General features: G+C 35.0%; 2 protein-coding genes across 2 annotated transcripts; one reads left to right on the top strand and one right to left on the bottom strand.

Moving 5' to 3' along the window:
• Positions 1-992: 992 nt before the first annotated feature.
• Positions 993-14,307, bottom strand: slc6a22.1 (solute carrier family 6 member 22, tandem duplicate 1). Its single transcript, XM_084129181.1, has 16 exons — positions 14,105-14,307; positions 13,847-13,969; positions 10,982-11,181; positions 10,730-10,864; positions 9,660-9,800; positions 9,491-9,578; positions 8,441-8,573; positions 8,128-8,262; positions 7,336-7,439; positions 7,046-7,170; positions 6,825-6,937; positions 5,864-6,001; positions 5,604-5,706; positions 3,229-3,329; positions 2,789-2,959; positions 993-2,687 (listed from the first exon to the last, which is right to left on the bottom strand). The coding sequence occupies exons 2-16, from the start codon at positions 13,867-13,869 to the stop codon at positions 2,616-2,618; spliced, it is 1,782 nt and encodes a 593-aa protein (XP_083985307.1). The 5' UTR covers positions 13,870-13,969; positions 14,105-14,307; the 3' UTR covers positions 993-2,615.
• A 3,502-nt stretch (positions 14,308-17,809) lies between these two features.
• slc6a22.2 (solute carrier family 6 member 22, tandem duplicate 2) lies at positions 17,810-26,884 on the top strand. The gene is made up of 15 exons (XM_084129180.1): positions 17,810-17,950; positions 19,268-19,461; positions 20,560-20,694; positions 20,778-20,918; positions 20,997-21,078; positions 21,234-21,366; positions 22,167-22,301; positions 22,424-22,527; positions 22,665-22,789; positions 23,032-23,144; positions 23,239-23,376; positions 23,492-23,594; positions 23,844-23,944; positions 24,223-24,393; positions 24,619-26,884. The coding sequence occupies exons 2-15, from the start codon at positions 19,272-19,274 to the stop codon at positions 24,748-24,750; spliced, it is 1,803 nt and encodes a 600-aa protein (XP_083985306.1). The 5' UTR covers positions 17,810-17,950; positions 19,268-19,271; the 3' UTR covers positions 24,751-26,884.
• Positions 26,885-27,140: the final 256 nt, after the last annotated feature.

The following is a 27,140-nucleotide window of genomic DNA, read 5'->3' as shown; positions in this document are numbered from 1 at the left end:
ATTCAGTTGGTAGTCATAAACAATTTCACTGCTAGATGGAAGAAAATCCTACACAGTGTAGCTTTAAGTACTGTTAAAATGAGTTCCTCTTTTACGCAAGTGGAATTGGAACTGTTGACTTGTAACTTGTAATTGAGTCATGTAAGGTATCTCTACATTTCTTTAAGTATGGCTTTCAGGCACTCTTTACACCTCTGCTTTCCAGAGGCCTTTTGTCCAAGATTGGGGGAACTTTTACCCCACATTTTGTGTAAAAGTTCCCTCTAGCTGCCTTTTACAATATATATTTTTTAATCAAAACAAAACTCTTGTACCATTTCCTTTTAGACAAATTGTTGCTCCAGTAATATTCAATAAAAGTTGAATAGTTCATCATACATTTTGAAATGTAAATTTGTCTTACTCTTGTGGCCTGTGTAATAATTTTCCGTTCTAAGACACAAATAGCTTGTGTTGAGTAAAATTAAACAGTCAAAGCCTAGTATTTGCACTGGATATACTGGTTTCGGCCTAATCACCGGCTGCAGTCATTGTCCTCATGTCATATGAAACACCAGCAATGCACTCACATTCTCGTATAGTAGCCCTGTTGAGAAGTTTAGGCGAGTAAGGGTAAAACGCACAGTACCTTCAATGCCCTGTAGATGGCGATATCGCTTGTTTAGTAGCAGAAATAAACTGCTGCAGAAAAATGTAATGAACCGAATTCGGAACCTCACAATATAGATATGGGAAAAATAGAGTCAAGTAGTGTAAAAGTTGCTAATATATAATTACTCAAAGTACAAAGTAGCCAAAAAAAGAGGTCAATATACTTAAGTAGGCAACATTTACTCAAATACTTTACACCACTGCTGGAGACTATAGTGATTAGTGTAAATATGCAGGGTCAATAATTAAATGGCAAAAGTGTTGCTATATTTAAATACTAGTAGTACTAATAGCCTACAATAGAAGTAAATACTACTTATTTCAAAACAACCACCAGCAGATAGTATAGAAATGTTGTTTATTTAATTATTTTGTCATTTCATTACTCCTATATTTTTTAGAACCCAAACTGCAAGAGTAACAAAATGAATACAGGCAAAATTCACAAATGAATTTACATTGTAACTTGGCCCACTTTACAAATCCATAGGAAAAGCATTCCCTGGAACACTTTTTTTTTTTTTTTTTGTAGTGCAAATATTCTGCTTTTTCATCCTCAGCAGTGTGGGTGGCCTTTTTGGTGTATTTGCAAATAGAGGCCTTTAGCCTTTAACCCAGTTTTACACTAAAGAAGGGCACCATCACCGACTCATCATTCCTGAGAATGATAAACAGTTTCAAACTAACTTTACAAATGCAACTTGTTACCACTATCATTATATAAACTTAGATTTACTTTTCCCCCCCTTAACCTTCAAATTACTTTAATCTCCAATGGCCACTGTGCAAATGAAATGGCAGTTCAAAACATAGGATTGTCATTATATAAACTACATACTAATGTAATCTAATCAATTACATGAATAAAAATCACATTGACACAGTAAAACAGCAGTACAGTTAATAACTAACAGTCTGTCATGCCTGATAGCAATGCATGTCTAACGTTATTCTCTAACCCTTTAATCCTAAAATTCCTGCTTTCCCCTTTCACCTAGTTGTCTAATATTTGCTTGAGTGATTCAAAGCAAAAACAAGCTGTTGTCACCAACCCATTTCAACCAGCAAAATTTTCAGTCATTTGACTGTTGATTTGAACAAAGCATTTATTAAAACATTATTAACCACTGGCCTTTCTAGTGCATCAGTTATAAAAATGACCTACAGATATTCTCTTAAAATATGCATTTCACTAACAATATAGACAGACTAAACATCTAAGCAGATTTAGGTAACAAAATATGGTTCTATTTTCTTGAGAATATGCTGAGTGAATGTTGTAACATTTGTACTATAAAAACCCCCAACATAATTTACTTTCTTAAAACATAAGCGCTTGCCTAGGCACAAAATAGAAAAGGGCTGCATGATTGACCCACAAAAACGTGAGAAATTATACTATTCTAAAATACTATTACATTGCGACGTTTGATTGATATGACTCCTTTTACAACGCACAAAGTCTGTCATAGTGAGCTGCACTGGTTAAACCATTACAAACCGTTTCTCTAACTCAAAATAACACATTATCCAATAATTTATAATCATATACCAACTGTACTGAACATTGGTCTATCCACAATGGGGCTGGTCCCTTATGATAATAAATTATTTTTTCTTCCACTATCTTCTTCAGAAGAACTGATATCTTCTGACTGTTTATTATACAGCAAAGCTATCACACTTAAAGATGACGTCAAACTGAGTGATACAGCTGTACGTGGAAGTTATGCGTATATTTTCCATTTCCAGTTTAAAGCGATCAACTTTTAGATGCTTGCTACTGAGAAACGCAGACAGTAATGTTCAATAACTTAATAAACACAGTCATTTACAGTTTGTGTTGCCTTCTTGAAATCTCATGAGATCTTTAAAGGCATTATTGGTATCGAAAGTTGTCCAAAATACAGCCCAAGGATGTCCCCCTCTATCAGTCATGGGACATGTTGTACTTTGTGTTGCGGTCACAGGGTTTCTTTTTGTCTTTCTGATGTCAAAGGTAGATCACTTGCTGGAGTACAAAGGACACGCAGTCTCTAAAAAATGGCAAAGCATATAGTTGCAAAAGATTAAAAAAGTACTTTTGCTTATTTGTACATTTAAATGTAATTTAGTGTTAAATCATGCATGGAATTACCTGTTTCAGTGTACCAGGGGTGATAAGGATAACATAGATCATCCATAAAGGAACCAACAATGTTGAAGAGAGAGTGAACCACCAACCAACAGCATAGCCCCACCAGGGGTATTCGAATGTGTTATTAAACTTTAAAGGAGTGAATTTGACCAAAGAGAAGATAAATGTACCCTAAAGAAGCAAAGACATTAATTGAATTAATGCTGAAGACATAATAAAGACCTTTGATATTGTTCTATAAAAGTATTATTTCCTAATGATCGACTGATAACAGAATACTTCCTGATTTTAACACTGAAACAGTGAAGCTGCATTAAAAAGGAAAGTGCTATACAAATAAACTTGAATTAATTTAATAATAGTGAAGAACTAGAATAACACTGCAATTTATTACCTAATATGACCATACCACCTTGAATCTGAGTAAAACGTGCACTTACTATACACACAACAGGAGTGACATACTTCCAACAGTATTTCATTAGCGTCAAAGGACGATAACCGATCATGTCCACAATGTTTTCATATAGACGATCAGCACCTGAAAAACCAGAGACAAACCATAAGTCTTAGGGGAGATTATACACAAAACAATAAGGAAGAAATGACCACGGCTGCATCCAAAATCTTGAGTAGGTACTTGTTTTGAATAAGTAATTACTTTGCGGCCGCTAAAAAGTATGTTCTATAGTATGAATGTGTGTAGTATGAATCTAATCTGGACGTACTACATTCACCATGTTGACAGTCACAAATATTTTCCTGTGGCCTCATGGGATAGTAAAGTGTCCATCATATGCACACTTCAGAATTTCACCAGAAGTAGTAGGTCATATGGGTACTTTTTGTCTACTCTTTTATGAGTACTGTGAATTTAGAATATTTTGTCACATATTGTTTTTGCCAAATATAGTAGGAGAGTATGCTATTTCGGATGCAGCTAAAGGTAAATTACCTATACATATTAAAGGAACACTCCACCGTTTTTTGAAATAGGGCTTATTCACCTTCTTTCCTACATTTAGATAGGTGGGCAAATGCTTTTTTGTCTCAGTGCATGCATTGTTTTAGTTTGACAGGGTCGGCACTAGCTTAGCTTAGCATAATGAATGGAATCCTTTGTTGCCAGCTAGCATGTCCTGAGTAAAAGTAATATAAAAAATAAAAAAACCCACCTAATTACTTTTTGTGACCTGCGTATTCACAACGAGTACAAATAGCGATGCAGATTAACACTAGGCGATTTCCTAGGCAGATATTGACTTGGGACTATATTAGGGGGAAGCACAGGCAAAGCACTGCTACTTGGGCGCAGAAATATCACGCCAAAGTAGCAGTGCTTCGCCTGTGCTTCCCCCTAATATAGTCCTTAATATATAAGTCAATATCTGCCTAGGAATTCGCCTAGTGTTAATCTGCATCGCTATTTGTACTCGTTGTGAATACGCAGACCACAAGAAGTAATTAGGTGGGATTTTTTTATTTTTTTATATCACTTTTACTCAGGACATGCTAGCTGGCAACAAAGGATTCCATTCATTATGCTAAGCTAAGCTAGCGCCGACCCTGTCAAACTAAAACAATGCATGCACTGAGACAAAAAAGCATTTGCCCACCTATCTAAATGTAGGAAAGAAGGTGAATAAGCCCTATTTCAAAAAACGGTGGAGTGTTCCTTTAAAAGATTGCCTACCAGTTTTGTGCTCAGTTCTTATTGTTTATGATTCATGACTTGATCAACCTTTACTATAAACAGTGCAGCAGTATGGTGGTGGCTTTGCTTGAAAATCTGGGCTAACAACAAAAAAGCTGCTGGTTACTCTAGCCCGACTACTGTCCTTGGTGAAGGCACTTAACACACCAGTTGCTCTGATAGAGTTGTCCCTGAATAGTATAATTGTATAGTACGATAGTAGTTCAGCATATAACAAGGGTTGTTCTAACTTTGGCACAGTGTTTTAGCAACACAACCTTCAAATTCGGTTTAATCAAGCACCATACACATTTAAATAAAGCTATTCTCAAATATTCTTCCTTTATATGTAAATCAAGTTTATTTAGGGCCCTATGATTTGAAAAAACACGGACTGAATCACGTAATCCAGTCATAAAAATGGAATTTACTGTATAACATGGATGACTGAAATGGATGACTAAAAAGTAGGGCTGTAAACATTTAAATCACGATATGGACTGGTGTTTGTGAAAATTAAGTGCAAAAAGACTATTTAAATATGAAGTCCTTATGTTGTGCGTGTCTCTGTGTAAATGAATGGTGTGGTTTCGTCAATCAACTAAACATACATTTTAAAGGATTGATTAAATTGTTAATGTTTTATGCCTTTACCATCATATTTAGTCATAATTTTGTTTTAAATCAAATTCAGAAAAAGTTAAATAACAGATTTTCTAAAATAAACCCCATTTCACAGGGCCCTATCATTGTAAATTAAATAAATAAGTAGTTAGTTTCATGATTTCAATTAATTAGACATGCTTTTAATTACTAAAATTTAATTTCAATCTTTAAACCGTCCAGAAAAGTTCAATCGGAAAAATGGGATTAAAAAAAAATGAATTTGAGAAAACAAAAAGGATTTCATAGGGCCCTATATATTAAATTAGATTGTGTTGTTTAAAAAAAAATACAATTGTGCAAATTTTCTATTGATCGTGGCTGCAGTAATTCATCAAATGATGATCAAAAAGTGGAGAAGAGAATTATAATCAGGCATATTGTATATTCAGTTGTGCAGGGTAGACAGACACATGTACTTTCTGCATTTTAAAGAGGCGATTTAGTATTATTACTCACCATAAAACCAGCCAATACATATTGACTGTGCAATGGCAAATAGCAGGAGGGTCATTCCACTGCAGGAATAGTAATCAAATAACTGGAAGATATACAGGCCACCCTATTGAGCCAATGCAAAAAAAACATGATTAGCACTCAAATCTCAGATTTTCTCATGATTATTACGTGGTCTGATTTAGACAGCATGAATCAGGAAAGAACAAATATCAAAGAACAAAATAATCCCAGTGTAATGACTAAATTATGAACATAATCACCTCTGTTACCATCAGGAGGCCAATGAGGAAGCAGCTCACACAGATGATGAGGAGGAAGAGTTTACGACGGTGTCCTTGGAGGAAGAAAGTGGGGTTCATGTCTGTTATGGCTGTCATGAGCGCCTCCAAACCCACAAACTGAAAAAGAGAATGAGGTGTAATGACAGTGTTTGGTTTTTAATGCAGTCCTGTCCTGAAGAACTTGCATAACACATTTACTGTAAGTATATCGCATGCACAAAACTCTTGATGAGAATATTGAGAATATTATGTATGTCAAATAGCTTTATAAAAAGTCACGTCACGTCAAGTCACTTTTATTTTTATAGAGCTTTATACAATAGAAATTGTTTCAAAGCAGCCTCACAGTGTCACAGTGTTTGGTTTGTGTTCCCTGGGTAACCACTAGATGTCCTCCTTCCCCACGGTGTCTGGCACTTTCTGAACTACATTTCCCATGATTCTTGTCTCATCATTGTACTTAGCTGTCCCTTATCACTGATCATTTCACTCAGCCAATTCCCCATTATCATTGTCGTTTCCCTGTGTATATAACCCTGTCTGTTTTAGTGTGTGTCACGGAGTCCTTGTTGTATATCACGCCACTTCTGTGTTCTGTTCCTGCCTGTTCTTGTTTTTGTGTCTCATGTTGGATTGCTTATTTGGATTTTGGATTTTGGATTTCTGCCTGGAGGACTACGATTTGGATTACCCTTAATAAATGATAATACTGCTATTGGATCTTCCCTTGTTTCATTAAGTGTGGATCGTGACACACAGTAATAAACAGGAAAGTAAAAGTGTATTCATTATGAAAAAAGTTCAATTCTTCTGTAAAGCAGCTCTACAGAAGACCATAATATCATTATTCAGCTTCATCCGATAGTGTCAGTGCAGTCAAAACTAAATGCAATTTTCACAGTCAAACTAATCATGTACTTGAGAGACAATGTGCTCTCACCTCACTGTCAAGGCCCAGCAGAATAATCATGAGGAAGAAACATATGGACCACAGCTGAGGCATAGGCATCATTGCTACAGCTCGTGGATATGCAATGAAAGCCAGACCAGGGCCTGGCAAAAGAAGTGAAATGTGAATTAATGTGTGGGAAATGTATAGAAAAAATTAGTTTGAAAGTGTCAGGAAAACTGACATAAAGAAGCCGCTGTTGTTTAAGTTACCTGACTCTGCCACCATTGAGATATCAACCCCCTGTTCCAAGGCCATGAAGCCTAAAACAGAAAAGATGGCAAAGCCAGCCACAAAGCTGGTTCCACTGTTCAGCAGGCACAGATAAACACAGTCTCTACAAGCAGAAACAAAGCAAGCAGTCAAAACCCATCACAGCAATCTGTCTTTATACAGTCATGAGCTATTTTTACCCAATTTATATATATAACTCTAAAAATATATCTAAAAATATATATGTATTTAAATTTACTTTAATGTGGTTTGACATAAGTTCTCTCACTTGTAGCAGTTGTTGTTGTACTTATTGTAGCTTCCCAAAGCTGTAAGGCACCCAATGCAAAGAGCGTAGGAGTAGAATATTTGTGTTCCGGCATCCATCCACACCTAAAGGCATGAGAGAGCAAGTTCACAACTACTGACCAATCGACTGGGTATTTAGCAATACATGACACATGAAGGGTTAGGTGCGGTTCCACTGAGAAATATCCAAGTTACGTTTTTTTAATGCTTTGGTGCCACTGATTATTTAGCGATTGGTTATTTTAAAAGCTTAATCATTTGTTTTGGCATTCGTCTGTAGAGACTGTGATTAAGCAAAAAAATAATAAACAAAATCCTATATAAAGAGCTATAAGAATTTTTATTTGTCCCTGGCTGATAAAACAATGTTCTTGTAACTTATATTGACAGTGACTATCAGACTTGAATGCATCATCACATAAAGCAGAACTTTTAGGCTTTTTCAGATGCTAACATAGAAATACACTATTCACCATTTACCTATTCACCTATTTATTTTCTTCGACTGAAAAGGCCCAAATAATAAAGCTGTGGAATAAGAAAGTGTGATCTCATTCTCAACATTGCGCCCATCATGAAAGAATTTTTAGGTAGAATAAAAGTTTCTAGGTCACTGATATGACTGGCCTGATGGTCATGTGAGTGTACATCATTTTAAACAAAAGCACCAACCAAAGTAATTTTAACTCTTCAGTTGCAAATGTCTTTTCAAATAGAAAAGAAATACTTCATCTACTACTAATATCACTCATATATCTCCAGATATGTATACCTGTGGGTCTGCAAGGCGTGTTGGATTTGGGTAGAGGTAGAAGGAGATGCCATCAATGGCTCCAGGCAACGTAAGACCTCGAATCAGAAGCACCAGTAGCATAGCATATGGAAATGTAGCAGTAAAATAAACAACCTAAAAGATAAAGAACAATGGCACTCCCATTTTGAGCATACCTAATTTGAATTTATATAAACAGTATCAACTAGACTAAGTCAATATTAATGACAAACAGACTGAGGAAACATGCAGATTTACCATTCCACTGAGCCATATATATATGATAATGGTCTTTTTTTCAATTAGCTCTTACCTTGCCTGTGGACTTCACTCCCTTCCACACACAGAAGTAGCAGATGATCCAGGCTAAAAGGAGACACAAAGCCAGCTCCCATCTCACACTGCCCAGGTCATTCACACTTCCGGTTATATTCAATACTCGCCTCCTACAAGAAACACTTTCTGTAATTCTAATTTAACTATTTTTTTATTTCTAAATTCATGTATCCACACAATAATTACACTTGAAAGTTGTGCTTGCATTAAGTGTTAGTATACATTCAAGTTATTTAAATGATTATACTTATACTTTAAATTATTATAACTGAGATTTGAATATGCCCCCCTGAAGCTGCACATTTTGCATATAATTACAACATTTTATATTAACTATAAAAAAAACTTTTAGGATTTCTACAGGACTTTTGAAGATTTTAATAATTTAATTATTATTAGTTTACATTTTTTGAAAAAGAAAAAAAAGGAAAAAAAAAAAGACTAAACTTATGAGGCTTCATCTTTTTTTATAATATATAAAATAATAATATATACAGTAGTGGTCAAAATTGATGTCCGGAGGGGATATTTGTTTGAACCTACAAGTTTGATAAAACCATAAAAATGAGGAAAATATTTTATATTGTTTAAATATTTTGAATATGAGGAAAGAACAAAACACTAAACTTGTTAAAGGTATCTGACAAAATTATTTGAGCGAATAAAGCTACAGGTTTTATTTTACTATGCAAAATAAAGAATGCATAGAAAAATAAAAAGCTCACAGGAAAGAGCATACATTGACTACAACCTAATAATTTATTAATATTTCATTGGTCCTCTCTGCATGTGTTCAGAATTTCTTTGTAACAGCCTGGACAAAAATTATGATCGCACAATTTGGCATGTTTCATTGCGTTATCACATATAAAACAACAAACTCCAATAACAACTATGCAATATGCTTACAAAATCTTTAACTAATTTTTTATATTTGAGTAAAGGGTGAAGATGTAAATTTTCCTAGGCAGGACATCACTTTTGGCCTCTACTATAGTTTAAAGTTTTGGTTATTTTATAAACTCACTCCCAAAATTCTTTAACAGGTGATGATGCATTCTCCATTAAGCTCAGGTTTCTCGTCCCTCCCATTCGATCAAACTCGACACAGTTCTCTATAAGGGTAAAGGAAAAAACATGATCTATTAAACAAAAAAAAAAAAAAAAAAATTACAGTTAAATGTATTATAACATACCTGAATTCCACCAGTTCTTACAGCTAGCCCATGGTAGTTCACTACTAAAAGAAGAGAAGAGATAGAAGAAAGCCCAGGCCAAAATGATGATGTAGTAGGCACTGGAATAGAAGATGACCACCTGACTCCCATAACCCAGACCTAAAGAAAAGCAAACCACAACAATTCAGCCTTTAAATTCAATACCGGTTTGCTTTGAATGTGCTGGAGATATCCATAGGTATATATCACATACTGTAACAGAGGTTAAATTGATTATTTAATAATGCATTTGTATTGATTATTTATGATGAATTATTATGAATTTACACTTATAGTTTATAGTATGAAATATAGTAATTTTGGAGTATGACTATTGCTGAAACATGAAATTATGAAACTGTTATTATTAATGGATGACTTTTATGGAAATGTGATTGAGAGGTGAAAGGTTCTCATACAGACGAACAGAAAAAGCATGTATTTGTTGTAGCCTATTTGTGAAGCTTAACTTTGGATAAGTATCCGTAATCCATTTTTGAGAATTATTATTGCATTCTTTATATATAAATCTCTCACCAAATGGGTGCCTTAATTTTTGCAACCTTACACATAATTCGAAATAGGTTAATTTACAAGTGTTGATTTATTATGAGATTATATATTTAGAAATAACCGCAGCTTTTAAAAACTGTAAGAAATTGGGAAGTTAAGTAACGTGTGTGTGGTTTTCATCTTCACATGACATTTTCGGTAAACATGGAGTCATGAGATAATGCTTCATGAAGCCAAAAGCAAAACCAATTTTGAAAGCAAGTCAGACTAACAGAGGATCCTGACTCATTAGAAGAGAAATCTGCTAATATGTCATTTACACATAATCACATGATAAACCGTTTTTCAAACTGATTATTACAAAAGTAACTTCTCACATTTCAGACCATTATTGTTCACTATTGCAGTGTATAGTGTTTACTACCTACAACCATCTAATTGTATCAGCAAACAAACATACATCACTATGGTTGACATATAATATGCACTATATTGTACATTAACACTGACATTAGAAGTGAACAATGAAAAATCACCTTCAAATAGTGGGCAAATCTTCCTCCAGCAGGTGACAGACCCTTGGCTGGTGTACTGACCCAGAGCAGTCTCCATGAGAAAGAGAGGAATGCCACAGGCAAAGAGAAAGACCAAATATGGAATGAAAAACACTCCTAAAAAAAAGAGAAATACAGCTGTTCTCAGTATAAGACACAAGCAAAAATAAATAAAAACCAGAACTGGTTGAACTGAATTGTTTAAATAGAGTTCACAGTAATACTCAAACAAACCTCCTCCATTCTTGTAACACAAATATGGAAACCTCCATACATTTCCCAAACCAATGATCTGGCCAGCAACAGCTAAGATAAACTCCACTTTACTGGACCACTGGCCCCTCACTCGGATTTTGAGGCTGGTGTCAACTCTTTCTGAATCTGGATAAGCCAGTTTAAACTGCAAATCTGGATCATGCTGCATCTCCATGTCACTGCAAAAAAGCAAACATCTCTCAAAACGTTGATGCCAGAAAGGCACAAACTAAGTTTAGAACAGAGTGGTGATTGAAACATGTAAAGGTCAAAAACACCAATGAGTCTTTGTTCAGTGCCATCTGGTTGTTTCAGCTCTTACACTGGCAGCTAGGCATTCAAATAATGACGTTCAAAGTTTCCCAAAGCAGCTTAAAAGACATCAACCACACAATAACTAAATAAATATTTTTTTGTATTTCCCTAATAGTGTGATGTAGCTGCATGAGAACATACTCGCATTTGTCACTGTTTGAAAACAGTTTCATCAATTACTTTTGAAGACCATTGGTAATAATTGTCTTTAATAGAAACTAATAGTAAAAAGCTCACTGTATACATCAAATATAATTCATCTGGGTTACAGCTACAAAAGTGATTTTCTCTTTGCATTTTGTTGTTTGATAACAGCAGGGCTATTAGACTGCTGTCACTTTAAGACCGAATACACGGATCCATATTCTTTCTCAATAGGCTCTATGCACGATCGCTTCCGCGTTTTGTCTCAGCCCGCCCAGTTACATCCGGTGCAGCGTCGGAAGCCGTTTTTGCATTCAGTGGAGATAATGGCAAATTACACTCGCTGTTTACAAGAACTTAACCAGCGGTTAACGTGAATGATGTTAACAATATTGTGAGGCAGTTAGCTATCACACCTAAGAGTAAAAAAGAGAAGGGCTTTAAATTATATATTTCAAACTACAATGCCAACTTTGAGGGTGAGTATTCTCTCATATCATGCGAAATACGACTAGCCAATCGGTTTCTAAAATAGCTGTCTCCGTTTCTGAGAAAATTAATTTTGAGAGCTGTGTGTGTAAACCTCACTCCCCTGGCCTCAAGAGGCGGACTAGCGACAGAAGCTAGAGACTGTGGTCTTTAGTGTCCTAGTTAGTGCACCCGCCTCCCATGCCGGAGACGCCGGTTTGAATCCCACTCAGAGTGGGTCTAGTAGGACTGGTTACTTTTGGTGCCGTGACCCAGGTGGGAGTGAGGTTTAAGGGGGTGAGTGTAACAGAAGCAAGCTAGTAAGAGGGCTGATAGCTTCAGCAGAAGCAAATACCATAGATCAACAACCTCGTAGCTCATAATAGGACTGTCTTTAAAGGTTTATAAGTTATCATTAAAAATCTATTTCCCTATGGAAACAATGAATGGAGTTTTTACTTCCGGAACCTGACTGTTGCGCTCTATACTTGACATCGCACATCCTGCGATGTGAATATCACGGATGCGCACATCGCGATATCGGTGTTAAAGCCATAGAACAAATACTGTTTAAAAGATAGACTGCAGTGTACATATCCAATCTAAAAGCATCTGAATTGTTTTGAAGTCTTGAGTGTTTGCATAAATGTTCTCAATAAGAATTTGTTGGTAGAATTTACAAAAAAAGTCTACTTAAGATTTTTATTAAATGTAGAGTGCAGTGAGTACATGCTGTTTGTGCAACTCTTCACAGCTGAAATAATATTGTGTCCCTAAAACAGGAGACACTGCAGGGTGCTTAGTCACATTCCCTTCTCTGCCCTCATTTCTTGTGCTGCGACCCTTATAATATGTAAATAAAAATGAAACAGAACGATATAGTTTCTTAATGATCCCATGGACCCCTGGGGGTCAGTGAAGGTATCCAGGCTGTCCATGGAGAACATATATAAAGCATTTATTTTCAAGACATTCCTAACTATTAAATAACTTTTAATAATAATAATCTATTAAGCTAATATGTTGTAGAATAGCATTGTTATTTAATGATCTTAGTGAAAGTTATGATTTTGCTTACATTTTGATATTTTTAGGTGGTGTAACTGCTTGAAGATTGTAAAAAAGAAGTCAATTTTTTTATTATTTCTATATACATCCACCAAATCAAAGTCAGTAATATGCCTTTTTTTTGTTTTCATGTGACATGACATTCAGACCCTCATAACGATGTCAAGGTCATTATTTTTGATCACGTTGTTTATGAAAATGCACATTTTAAACATGTCAGATGGAACAAAGTTCAGGAAATGTCTTATGTGAGACCTTTGATATTTCTTATATATATATATATCAGTGGCGTAGGTTTGATTTTGAAATTGGTGGGGACGGGGACATCAATATAAATATATTTTAAGTTTTGATCGAAATTATTGCTAAGGATATATCAGTGTCACTGGATATTGGTAGGGACACGTCCCTAGCGTCTCTACTAAATTCTACGCCCCTGATATATATATATATAAAATTCTAATAAAAAAAACTCAAACATTTAAGTATTTGTACAAAATGGTAAAATTCTTCATCAAAAATGAATGAAACCAACATGAATACAAATAAAACATTCTTCTTAGCTTTGCACATGCGTTTTAAACTACATTTTAAAACGACTATAACTTAATTTCATCCTAGACATCCTTATTTGCTATTGACTCTTACAATAATTTAATTTGATTGTGTCAGGTGGCATGTTAAGGCGAGGTAAAAAAACTAAAAAACAAAGACGTTTTCATTTATTAACTAACCTTACTGTACTGTACGTGCCTAACTGTAACCATAAACAGCACTTTGATCTGACGCACGCACGAACTGGAGCAGATTGTCCGTGATGATCTGAATACAGAGAAGGAGGAAACTCACTCAGTTGTTGCGCTTTTGTTCATGCCCTTTGGCCTACATTCAGCAGCCCGCAGCCGAAGCCGAACACTTGTGCTGTTCAAACCCACGCTGAGGAGGAGAAGCCGGGTGCCAAGTGAAATACTTCTATAAACAAAAGCCAGATAGAAAACTGTTCAACTACGCAGTTAATCTCAGAGCTCAATTGAACCCCTTCAGTGAATCAGAATGCACTGGAAACAATCCAGATAGAAAACAAAAGCTATACGTTAGAGGTGTTACCTGATGCAGGCGACCAGTCAGAAGTTTAGGAAGTCTAGCGCATACATTGGCCACGAAAGTTACGTTTAAATCAGCATGCTTCGGTCGTTATTATACAGTCGCTGAAGCCCACCCCTCTCATTCTCCCCTCCAGAAACGAGAAGGGAAAACGAGCCCATACAGAACAGAGTGTATATCGCATGTGTGTGTGTGTGTCTCGACTCAAAGGCGGAGCTTAGCTCAACAGCTTGTAGTAGACTAGAGCAATAAATGACAACGTGTTTCTAAATACGTCCTTGTCATTTTTGTTGCCAAATTGTGAAACATCTGTTGATTGCATTAAATTAAACGAGCAACTGTATTGAACATGAGGTAAACAATATCACGCAAGCATGACTGTGTGATTCAATAACCGTTCTAGAGTTTTTGTTTTGTTTTGTTTTATTGTATATTATGTTTTCGCAAAAGAAGCAAAGCATCAAACGTCACCAAGCAACACAGACATTCACCCGGTCTGGAACAGGTCGTTTAACGTTACATGGAATGGAAGCGTTTTGTAATCGGCTTCTGCTCCACTCCGGGTTTTCCAGTTTTCCATTTACCACTAGAGGAACCTGCTCCGACCCATGCTCCGACCATATAGGCTCCGACAGGGGTCATAGTCCAGGCAAAGTAGCGTTTTACGACAATTGTAAAATAATTTTTTGCAGCTTAGATCTTTTCTATGAGGTGTCCAGAACAACATACTAAAAGTCCTAAGAAATCCTAGTTGAGGAAATATGTTAAATTCTCATCAATCCGAGATGTGTGCCAATAAGGCCAGGCAACAACACACCCCAATGGGGCTATTTTTTTCCTTTACTCCTATCAAAATGAAACTTTACACAATGAAAGTACCCATGAAAAGTAAACATTTTTGTATTACAAGTTTCTTTGAAAATGAATTTTAATATGCAGATGAGCTATACACTAATCAAATATGGCCAACATTTTTTCCTTTACTCCTACCACAATAAAACTTTACATAGTAAAAGTATACATGAAAAGTAACTTTTTTTGTATTACAAGTTTCTTTTGAAATGAATTTGAATATGCACATGAGTGCCACACTTATTGAATATGTCCTAATATAGGCAGAAACACCATTCATATCTATGACAAATACATCGGCCCAATCTTCATCCAATCATCCTACTGCCAATGGGTGATGGCAATGCTGCTTTTAGACTGGCCTCTAACCTGAAAACTGCCTGGCTTGGTAGTACCTGCCAGGGGTATACTATAACCCCCGCCGGTATAGTCTTCAGGGTCAAGGAGGCACACAAGCCTCCCCACCACGACAAGGTAGCAACAACAGGGGAGGTTTCTTTTTGGTGTTTTTTTTTATTTTATTTTATTTTTGTTTTAGTTTTTCTTTAACTAACCTAGATATTGCTGTTGCTAGCTTCTCATAACACTGCAAAGCTACTTTACAAACGGTGGAAGTCTGATGTGTGGCCCGCCTGGTCTGAAATACTTGCTAACTACAAAAAGAGAAGCAGTTTTGGTGTCTGGCAAAATTATTGTAAAGAGCTGTAATGTCTGGAAAGTGTGTCTATCTGGTTTTTCATCTGTCTTCTGTGTGAGAGTGAATCGTTTAGTTGGTAAGAATGACTTCTGCCTTTAATCTCATAATCTTACCAACAATACCAATCATTTGTAAATCTACCAGCCCAAAATTTAATCTCATGTTACTAATGACTAAAATGGCTATTCTGACTTTCTTCTGATGTTATCTGTGGGGGAATGTCATTAGGTAAGGCTTGTTCGCAAAATAATAATAATAATAATAATAATTTAGAAAGCAACTGGAGGCAAGATTGTGCAATCAATTCTTAAGGTCAGTATAAGTCTTTTTGTGGTAAGTAACCCAGGTAAGTGTGGCAAGTGACTTCAAATTGATCGTGTTTATGCATAGGTTAACTTACTGAATGGACATGAATGTGTTAGTTATTTGGCCCCTGTCTTTTCTACTTGTTACTTTATGGTTTCTTGGCCATAAGTCAATTAGGCCTAGTGTTGAGCTCATTTGCATATTCAAATTAATTTTCAAAGAAACTTCTAATACAAAAAATTGTACTTTTCATGGGTACTAACATTGTGTAAAGTTTCATTTTGATAGGAGTAAAGGAAAAAAATAGCTCCATTGGGGTGTATTGTTGCCTGGCCTTATTGGCACACATCTCGGATTGATGAGAATTTAACATATTTCCTCAACTAGGATTTCTTAGGACTTTTAGTATGTTGTTCTGGACACCTCATAGAAATGATCTATGCTAGATCTATCTATGATAACGTAGTCATTTGACAGTTTAAATGCGCATGCGCAAATATCGCATGACGCTGGTGTGAAATCCCGGTATTGTATAGAATGCCTAGGCAATGTATAGAATGCCTGATGGTTTTTGGCAAAAAATACATTACCTTATTCTATACATTACCTAGGCATTCTATAGAATGCCGGATTACACACTTTGCCGGTAACACATGTTTTGCCAAGTGGGTATTTTTTTCTCTCCAATTTGATTTAAATCATTCAGTTTTGCTATTTATGTAGAGATCTTCTGCAAACAAGAGACAGCATGAATAAGTGCTTGTTATTACGATAATGTAGATGAAATAGAAAGCAGCGTGGTATTTTATGCCTGGTAAATGTTCTCTCTCAATCAAAATAGAGCCACGCTGAAAAAAAAAAAAAAAAAATTATTATGATTGAAATAATAATTTATGATTGAAAAATGTAATAAAATTTTTAAATTTAAAGTCAATCACATGTAGGGATAGAAAAACGCAGATCTCAGAGGACACCACAAGAGGACACTGTTGAGCTAAGTGAAGTTCATTCAAAGAAATCGAGAGTCACTTTCATGTAAATTTTACCTGGTTTTACTCTGTTCCTTTGAGTTATAATGACTTTTGGGTAACAAAGTTTCAAGTGTCTAGTTTAAAAAAAGATCAGAGTTATGAATGTGGACCATAGGGTTTAAGAGCTACAGACATTTGTATTTGGGTATGTCATTTTCAGAAAATTCTCAAAAATAGGGGCGCTCGTTAAGAGGTTAATGGCGTTTCCACAACCCTTCTACGGCTACAGTGTTTTGAAAGTAGTGATACTGAAATAGGCTAATGCCAGATATTAACCAGCAGCTGTCCTATCTCTCCTTAAATGAATGAAAAACTGTAAAAATTGACTTGAATGTGATCAGTTTCAGAATTGATACTCTTCCATCTCCCACCAAGATTTATAGGCCTATCCTGCAGGACTGATGGAAGAATGGCATTTGCCATGAAATGTGCAGCAATTACTGATTGCTTAATGGAGCACATACAGAACACATTTGATTCAGGTATTTCAGCATTCTTTCCTGTCTGAATGCATTTGACAATGCAAAAGGAAAGGTGTCCAGTTACTACTAATTCAACTTGTGAGAGAACTGCTGAAAGTAGACTGTATTTTTTTCAGGAAGCTATTGCTATATTGTCAGACAGGCTCAAAGATGGAGAAAGATCTAGAAAAAGCCAGAGAGAGTAGGGGAAGCCAAAAGAAACCAATTGGATGCCAGTTACTCCACTGATAAGACATTTCTGTTTTATCTCTAAGAAAACATACCATAAAACAGGCCAGGGGACACACACATGTTGGTATGGTTTTATTTACTTGTAAAGCAGAGAATAATAAACATGGTTAGCAGTCCTCGTTCAGGAGCTCCTGAAGCAGGTTTGGCCACTCCTCAGTCATTGTCTTTGAGGACATTATTTTGAACTGCTAACCTAGATACAAGCACTGCATTAAGGGGACATACAAAACGGATTCGTCACAATTCACAGGTATTCTGATTACTATTTTTTTTGCATTATTACATTACACTTTGTTGTTGTGAAACACAGCAGTACTGCTGTAGTTTAAAAAAAAAAAAAAAATCAGGCATTGTTTCAGCTGTATGTCCTGAGCAAAACCATGTCCACAACAGGTAAGCACCTTTCTTATGCATTTTTATCCAATAATTTTTTTAAGCATATAAGAATCAATTGTTAGGCAATCTTATTTAAATACACATGTGTGGGTGACCAGACCTTAGATATAAAAAGACTTTTAGCGTGGGTGTCTAAAAAAACCTGTTTTTTGTTTTTAAGCTGTTTGTGGTGAGATGTTGAAATGATCTTGGATGCCTCTGGCAATGGCAATATGAGGGCTGTATTTATGAATGAAATAAAAAAGCTTAAGCATACTAAATTTACATTACATTTTCTGCAATTGAAGTTGCAAGATAATATGCATCATTTTATGGCTGGTGAGTATATTAAAGAGGAAACAAAACAAAACATTACATAATAATTATAGGCATGCAGTATGTATAGTACAATTGTAACGCTTCATTAGTTAACATTAGTTAATGTATTAACTAACATGAACTATTAATGAGCAGTACATTTGTTACAGTATTAATCTTTTTTAATGTAAGTTAATAAAAATACAGCTGTTCATTGTTTGCTCATGTTAGTTCATAGTACATTAATGTTAACAAATACAACATTTGATTTTAATAAAGTATCAGTAAATGTTTAAATTAATATTAACTAAGATAAATAAATGCTGTAGAAGTATTGTTCATTCTTAGTTCATGTTAACTAAGATTAACTAATGTTAACTAATGATCCTTATTGTATAGTGTTACCAGTAAAATTATATTATGTATATATGTGTAGTTAGTATATATGTATAGTATACCAATATGGACATACTGTATATTCCAATAGTCAATGACTGGTCTATCATTAGTTTTTGTAAGAGGTAAAAACACGTGAAAGAAACACGTGCAGCTGTTTGCAGAGCCCACTGATACTATCATTTCCAACAGATGAGGCCAGACCCTAAACATGGGCCCCATTCTTCATAATGCCTGAAATATGTTTCATAACAACTACTCTACATTTGTGGAAGTAATGCAGTATTAATTATGCATCTTATTAATTAAATATATATTGTGCTTAAGGCGTGTAGTAAAACAATACTGATGTAGTATAATGAAAATATGAATTTGTATTTTATAAATGTAGGCAACTGTAGACAAAAATAGGGTTAGAGTTGTTCATATTGTAAATGTATTTATTTTTTGTGTGTTTGTTTTTTCAACCCATCATTAGCATCATGGAGCATAGCTCAAGGCCAGAGGTGAAGTTGAACCTCATGAATGGTGCCCAAGTGCAGGCCAGACCTAAAACCCAGGAGAGAGAGCAGTGGGCCAACAAGCTGGAGTTTCTCTTGGCAGTAGCAGGGCACATCATTGGCCTGGGAAATGTGTGGAGGTTTCCTTACTTGTGCTACAAGAATGGGGGAGGTGAGTGCAATATTGATATTTAATCCTGTTTTTGGGTGTTTACGTTTTTGAGTTATCATATGTACTTAATATAACATAAAAAAATTCTTTAAAAAAAATTCTGCTGTTTCGATGTTATAGGAGGGGCTCTTCCATAGAGGTTTGTTATTATATGAATATTAATATTTTGGGGTCTAAGGGCCTAAGATCAGTGCCAAACATTCTGTGTTATTGGCATAAAAATAACCACACAAACAGTGGTATGAATACATGCACAAGTGTGTTTTGTTTTTTATTAAACCAACGTTTATGGGATGCATTTTAATTCTGGCTTATAATATGGTGTTGAATAACTCATTAATGTACACTACTCTTCTAAAGTTTGGGGTCAAATTTTTTTTTTTGAGAAAGAAATGAATACTTTTATTCAGCAAGGACGCATTTAATTGACTAAAAGTGACAGTAAATACTTTTACATTGTTTATTTCTGTTTCAAATAAATGCTGTTCTTGTGAACTTTCTATTTAAAGAATGAATAATCACGGGTTCCACAAAAATATTAAGCAGCACAACTATTTTCTTCATTGAGATAAAGAAATGTTTATTGAGCTCCAAATAATCATTGATTCTGAAGGAGTAATGATGCTGAAAATTCAGCTTTGCCGTTACAGGAATAAAGTACATAAAAAACATTAAAATAGAAAACAGATATTTTAAATTGTACCAATGTTTCACAGTGTTACTGTTTTTATTTATCTTTGATCAAATAAATGCAGCCTTAGTGAGCACATCATGCTTAAATGCTTACAAAATATTTGAATTATTAAAATCATTATTGATTATTACTTGCATGATTGCTTTAGTATTGGTTAAAGTTAACTTAATATTGTATTTTTGTTTAACTAAATACAATGTTGCTAATTTGTCATATAAATTACTTAGAAATCGAACATTAATTTGTGGACCACCATTTTAGATAATTTCATTTTATTAAACCCTTTTTGTTATCTTTATAAGGGTGAGTTAAAACGGACTAAGTTCAGTACATTGTATAAGAACAGTATTGATGTGTATATTACTGTGTGTTGATAAATCTGAGTTATTCATTCTGTCATATAGGGGCGTTTTTTGTGCCATATGTGCTGTTTCTCTTCACCTGTGGGATTCCACTTTTCTTTTTGGAGACATCACTGGGTCAGTTCACCAGTCAGGGTGGAATCACGTGCTGGAGGAAGATCTGTCCACTGTTTGAAGGTGAGCAATGATCTCATATACAGTGACTTTTCAATATCATTGTATTGCTGCTTTTTACTTCACTTGCATTTTTCCCCCCACAGGCCTCGGTTATGGTAGCCAAGTCGTTGTCCTCTATACTGGAGTCTATTACATCATAATTCTAGCTTGGGCTTTCCTTTACCTCTTCTCGTCCTTCAGTTCAGAGCTGCCATGGGCTAGCTGCAAAAACTACTGGAACACAGGTATCCCATACAGAACAGTGTGAATTATTATAATACTGGGTTATGTCATTTAAATAACCACTACCTTTCTTTATTTAGAGAACTGCAAAGAGTTCAGCAAGAGCAACATTACTGAATATTCTCCAGAGAAAAGCACATCCCCTGTTATTGAGTTTTGGGAGTAAGTTGTTGGAATAGCACCCCATTAAAACCTGATTGTGTTAAGTAGAATTTTGCATTTAAAGGCAACACATGATAACAAAATGCACCCAGCTAATTGAAGTGAATCACAATAAAGGTTGTAAAACAGAATGATCCCATATTTTATGCCTACAGGAGAAGAATTTTGGGATTGTCTGAGGGAATAGAACAGATGGGTAATGTTAGATGGGACTTGGCGCTCTGTCTCCTGTTGGCCTGGATCATCTGCTACTTCTGTGTGTGGAAGGGAGTGAAGTCTACAGGCAAGGTGAGAACTTTACTAAACTTTTTAACGATGTAACACAAAATGAGTGGCAAGATATATTTACCCATGAGCGGGAAAATGGAATGTGCATAAAGTTTTGTGCCCCATGTTTCTAGTTTTAGCCCGTATGCTACTGTACACTAATGTAATAATAATAATAAATAAACTTTAAGTAGATATACACATTTTAAAGTAAACAATTTTACAGTGACTTTCAAATGACTTACACATCATCAAGTTTGCATCCGTTGACTAAACATAGAACTAATATGCAATAAAATTAAAATAATTTTGTATTGTAAAATGTATTAAAAAATAAACATTAATTTAATTTCAAAGGTAAACTTTCCAAATAAATAAATACCTTTAATGGATTTATTTAAATATACTGAATATAATGAATAATTAAATAATGAATATTATAAATAAATAAATTGAAAAAGTTTTGTTTTAAATGTTTTAAAAGAATACAAAATTATTTTTTTATTTTAAAGGTAAACTAAAAATAAATAAATAAATAAATACATGTAATGAATTTATAAAAAAACAAACAAATAAATGTTTTTAATTACATTTTTTATTTTTAAGTTAAAAAGTTAAATTAAAAAAATTAATGGATTTAGTTTAAAAAAAAGACTTCATGTGGTTAAACCTACATCTTCTTAATTCTACATCGAATTATGTTTTTTGTTTTATTCAAGGTATCAGTATGATCAGTTATATGTGTGCACTATGGGAATCAAACTCATGATCATGGTGTTGCGAGCACCACGCTGAAACAGTCTCTCTCTTCCTGTTTTCAGGTGGTATACTTCACTGCCACTTTTCCCTATTTAATGTTGGTAGTGCTGCTGGTCCGTGGACTTACTCTTCCTGGAGCGAAGAATGGCATCATATACTACCTCTACCCTGATCCAACACGTCTCACAGACCCGCAGGCACTGAGCTGCTCTCTTTTGCCCTTTTTTGCTGAAAATATAGGACATTTGTAATGTTGAAACCCAAAGTTTCAAAGTGAATTTTTAATTATTGGATTTTAAAATAATAACTGATGTTTTAGGTGTGGATGGATGCAGGCAGTCAGATATTTTACTCATATGGAGTTTGTACAGGAGTACTGACTGCTTTGGGAAGCTACAACAAATATGACAACAACTGCTACAGGTACCTACTTTAGTTGATCTAATGCAACACTCTCCACATCAGAAGTACATCTATATTGTGACATGAGTCTGTTTTCTTTGCCTTTCATTCCAAATTTCACTAGCAACGCATGTTGTCTTTTGCTATTTGTCTTTCAGAGACTGTGTATACTTATGTCTGCTCAACAGCTTAACTAGCTTTGTGGCTGGTTTTGCTATATTTTCGGTCCTGGGCTTCATGGCAGATGAACAGGGAATAGATATTTCAATGGTGGCAGAGTCAGGTAAAAGTCATATTTAAGGCTTGAGTTCTCATAAACCAGGTGAAGATTATTACAGCATAAAAATAAGCATACAGCATTATTACTTTTGGTCTTGGTGACACAATTGTTCTACTGAAACACAATTAGATTGTTTTTTTTTTGCATTATTAAACACTCCACTCACATTATTGTAATTTGGTTGTGTGTGTCAAAAGTTTTCAAAGAGGGGAAAGGATCTGTTTGATAACTTTTGTTTGTGGCAGGTCCTGGATTGGCGTTCATTGCTTATCCCCGTGCTGTGGCTTTGATGCCCCTGCCTCAGTTATGGGCAATCTTCTTCTTTATCATGATAATATTCTTGGGACTGGATAGCGAGGTAAATACAGGCAGCTATACAGACTAATCTTTCTCTATTTAATTCATTACCTCATAGAACGGATACCCTAAAGCTTTTTCTGTTAATGTATCAGTTCGTGTATCATGAAGCCCTGGTAACGGCTATCTCGGATATGTATCCCTCCTTCTTCCAAATTGGACATCGGCGTAAATTTCTTCTCCTCTTCATATGTGCTGCCAGCTTCCTTTTTGGTCTGCTAATGGTAACAGAGGTGAGATTCACTCATAAGAACACAAAGATGATTGATTTAAAGCAACCACAAAAACAAAACCCACACCTGCAGTACCTGTAATTTATGTCTGCAATTTGATCTGTTTTACTCTTAGGGTGGCCTGTATGTCTTCCAGCTTTTTGACTATTACGCATGTAGTGGAATGACTCTTCTTACTTTTGCCATCCTTCAGTCCATCTGTGTTGGATGGGTATATGGTAATTCATTTGTTTGACTTTGCAAAGTTTGCTGTTTAAATGCTGGAACCATGGTGCATGTTTGCATTTGCAACTCTGGCGACCTCTGTTGAAATATTTAGAGAACAACTTCTTAGATGTGTAATTAATCCAAGTCAAAAGTATATTAAATTCTTAGCCAATTAAAAGCAAACTAACAAAATAAAAAAAATGTGATAAAATGATTTACAGTGTTTCCGAGTTAATTTTTTTTTTATTATTTCATTTTAGGTGCAGACCGTCTCTATGATAACATTGAGGATATGATTGGATATCGGCCTTGGCCCTTCATGAAGTGCTGCTGGAAATATCTAACACCAGCTATTTGCACAGTGAGTATCATTTAAATTCCTTGAAATCTTTTTCTAAGGCTTTTTTTACATACTGTATCCACAAACTGCTCTCAGGGCAGTATGTGAAGGTTTGTAGCCACCTGTGAGTCTGTGTCTGACACCTGTCACCTGTGTCTGTCTTTAAACTGATAGCACTTCAAAACACAAGAAAGACCTTCTCCTATTCTGAGGCTTTGTGCATTGACTCAATGTGACAAAGCATATCAGACTGACTGATGGGTTCCCACTGCTCAGCATTCACTTTCTTTTCTATTTAGGGAACGTTTATCTTCTCATTGGTTAAATACACCCCTCTGAAGTTCAACAATGTGTATGAATACCCCTGGTGGGGCTATGCAATTGGTGGCTTCTTCACCCTTTCCTCCACCCTACTTGTTCCACTGTGGATGATTTATTTGGTAGGCACCACTCCAGGGTCTATGCGACAGGTAAAGACAGTTCTAGCATCAATTGCATTATTTCACTGAGGTTGGCTGTCAATAAATTATTATTATTATTATATATATACTGTATATATATATATATATATATATATATATATATATATATATATATATATATAATCTTAATTTTTATAATATATTATCAAAATAATTAACACTGTGCATTATGTTTTTTTTTTTTTTGTTTTTTTTTTACATTTTTCAAATCAGAGAGTAAGAGTCTTGTGTACTGCTGCTGAAGACCTGCCAGATCCTAAACGTCCAAAACAGAAGCTAAACACAGTTACTTTTGAGACCTTCACAGACCTATTGACTTTACGAACTGTTCACACACCCAACTAATTACCTCTCAGAGACATTGTCTGACTGTTCACTATTTCTGCCTGGTTTCTGGCCTCTGAAAAACTTTTGACCCATGTCATTTAAAGCAACACCAAAGCACTTTTCCTCTTCGGTCCCCTTACAGGTTAGAAGCGGAATTGTCCATTACCGCTGTTGTAAATACTACCGCAACCTACCGTCTCACGCACGCTATTTGTTTATCCAGCACCGGCTTTGGAAATAACGATGTCCACAGACAATGTTGCATGATTTTATTAAAGTATGATGTATTGCGACATCAGAAACGAATAAAAACTAAATAATGACATTGCTTGCTATTTTTGTTGTTGTTGTTGTTGTTGTTGTTGCTATTGTAACGCTTGCCGTAAAGCAAGTCAAATTTGTAGTTTCTTATGTCTCATTCGAACTACAGATCCGCTACCCGATCTGGCAAACAGTGCGGTTATAGCGGTCAAAGCGAATACAGAAGTGCCGTTCACCCTGTTACGAGTTGATGAACCACTGAAACGATTTTGGAAACATTATTTTAAGGTACAAAAGAATCTTTGGTGTTGCTTTAAATGGCACTGTAATGAACATCATATGATGGTTAAGTATAGTAGCCTAATGTTTATCAAAGCATTTCTTTTTTTGTTTTTCCTTCAATTTATCATACAGTTAAATTAAAGAGTTCGTATGGATAATACATTATTATATATGTGAATTCTGACAGGACAAGGACAAGACTTGTTTGCTTTTTATTTATACTTTTAAGTGTTACCTCAAAAAAGGTCTTGAAGGCCAGGATTGCCAGGTCTGCATAACAAAACTAGCCCAATGGCCAATCAAAAAAAATAGCCAAAAAGTTGCCCTATGACCATATCCCAAACATCAAAACTCAAAATATGCCGCTCCCATACCTAAAATAGCCTACATATTTTACAGTCACTATTATGCAAATTGAAAACCACTACATCGTAGTGATCATAAACACACACACAGCTCAAAAGCTCCCTACCAGTGTCCCTCCTTCACCAAACGTAACATCTAGTACAGTATTATCATTGGTAGCATATAAAATATTGCAATACAACCATTTCAGTCAAATATAATTTATAAAATATGTAAAACCTTTAAAAGTTTAAAAGTAGCCCAATTCGCGGATTGGCAACCATGCGCTTTTCAGCTTCCCCTTTAAGAGTGGAGTGTGTTTGTCTGACATGTAAAACAAAAATGTATAAAATGTGAAAATTACAAATTAGAGTTATTAGTATACAATTGTACAAACTTGTTATTTCTGTGTGCTCACACCATATATAATTTTTACTTTTATGTGATTATTTCTTCTGTTATGGTTCGGTTGGACAAAATATTCTGATACACTTTCCAAGAAAAATATGCAAGATCGCCATCTGTTGGCTAACTTTTTTTTTATGGACTGGAATTTTCCTGCGTCATAATAAATATGCAGTTAACACTGACATTTTGAGCACTTGATGTTAAAATTAAGAAATATAAAGAATTACGAAAACTTGTCCATGTATAAATGAATGCGCCACCTGCTGGACATTAGAAATATATTTCTGTCTTCATGGAAGTGCATTACTATATCCTCTTGCTATGCAGGGCTTTGTTGGATAGCTCCATCTACTGGACAATAGTTGACCCAGGTCTGTAACCAACATAGACACCAATATTCAGATTAGTGGTTGAACAATCCTTTGAGTTTTAAAGGATTGATTGTTACATTTGGTCCCTGCAAATGCAAGGGACAGTTACACTGCATTGCTTAATATATTGTATGTACAATTTTATATTTGCAATCAATATTAGACAAGATGTGGGCATAAACCCATTATTTGTTGCTAATTCTCTTGTCAAGTCAAAGTTCTTTTATTTTTTCAAGGAATTCAGTGTTTTTCCTATAAGGCAATATGAAATAGAATTGTTATATTTGCAGTTGTACACTTCCATTCAAAGGTTTGATGTTAGTAAGATTTTCTGTTTTTTCTGTTTTGTTTTGTTTGTTTGTTTTTTAAAGAAATTAATACTTTTATTCAGCAAGTATGCAATAAATTGTTCAAAAGTGACAGGAAAGACTTCAATTGTTAAAAAAAATGTCTATTTCAAATAAATTCAGTTCTTTCTGTTTATCAAAGAATCATTTTTTTTTATCGTTTCCACAAACATATTAAGCAGCACACTTTTACTGTCTTTTTTTTACCAAATGTTTTTTTTTTACCAAATAAATGTTAGCATAAGAGTTCAAATCATTTAAAAAAATCTTGCCGACCCTAAACTTTTGACCAGTGTAGACTTTACTGCCCTGTTATTGGACCCAAGTGTAGGGCAATAGGAAGGCAATATTTCAAAGAGCTCCTAAATTACAATTGCAACAGGGGGCTGAAAGT

This window comes from Abramis brama, assembly GCF_963993115.1.
Source record: "Abramis brama genome assembly, chromosome: 11".
In the NCBI taxonomy this organism is placed as follows: Eukaryota; Metazoa; Chordata; class Actinopteri; order Cypriniformes; family Leuciscidae; genus Abramis; species Abramis brama.
The sequence above is the reverse complement of the archived record's forward strand: the minus strand, read 5'-3'. Positions and strand labels throughout refer to the sequence as shown.

What these genes read in the sequence shown, in the direction of transcription:
- slc6a22.1 (XM_084129181.1), bottom strand. Translation starts at nt 13,869, where the DNA reads ATGAACAAAAGCGCAACAACTGA. An exon ending in TAAGAACTGGTGGAATTCAG is followed by an intron (nt 9,579 to 9,659) that starts GTATGTTATAAT and finishes TTACCCTTATAG; the next exon opens with AGAACTGTGTCGAGTTTGAT. An exon ending in ATGTATTGGCTGGTTTTATG is followed by an intron (nt 3,330 to 5,603) that starts GTGAGTAATAAT and finishes CTGGTTTTTCAG; the next exon opens with GTGCTGATCGTCTATATGAA.
- slc6a22.2 (XM_084129180.1), top strand. Translation starts at nt 19,272, where the DNA reads ATGGAGCATAGCTCAAGGCCAGAGGTGAAGTTGAACCTCATGAATGGT. An exon ending in CAAAAACTACTGGAACACAG is followed by an intron (nt 20,919 to 20,996) that starts GTATCCCATACA and finishes TTCTTTATTTAG; the next exon opens with AGAACTGCAAAGAGTTCAGC. An exon ending in TCTTGGGACTGGATAGCGAG is followed by an intron (nt 23,145 to 23,238) that starts GTAAATACAGGC and finishes TTAATGTATCAG; the next exon opens with TTCGTGTATCATGAAGCCCT.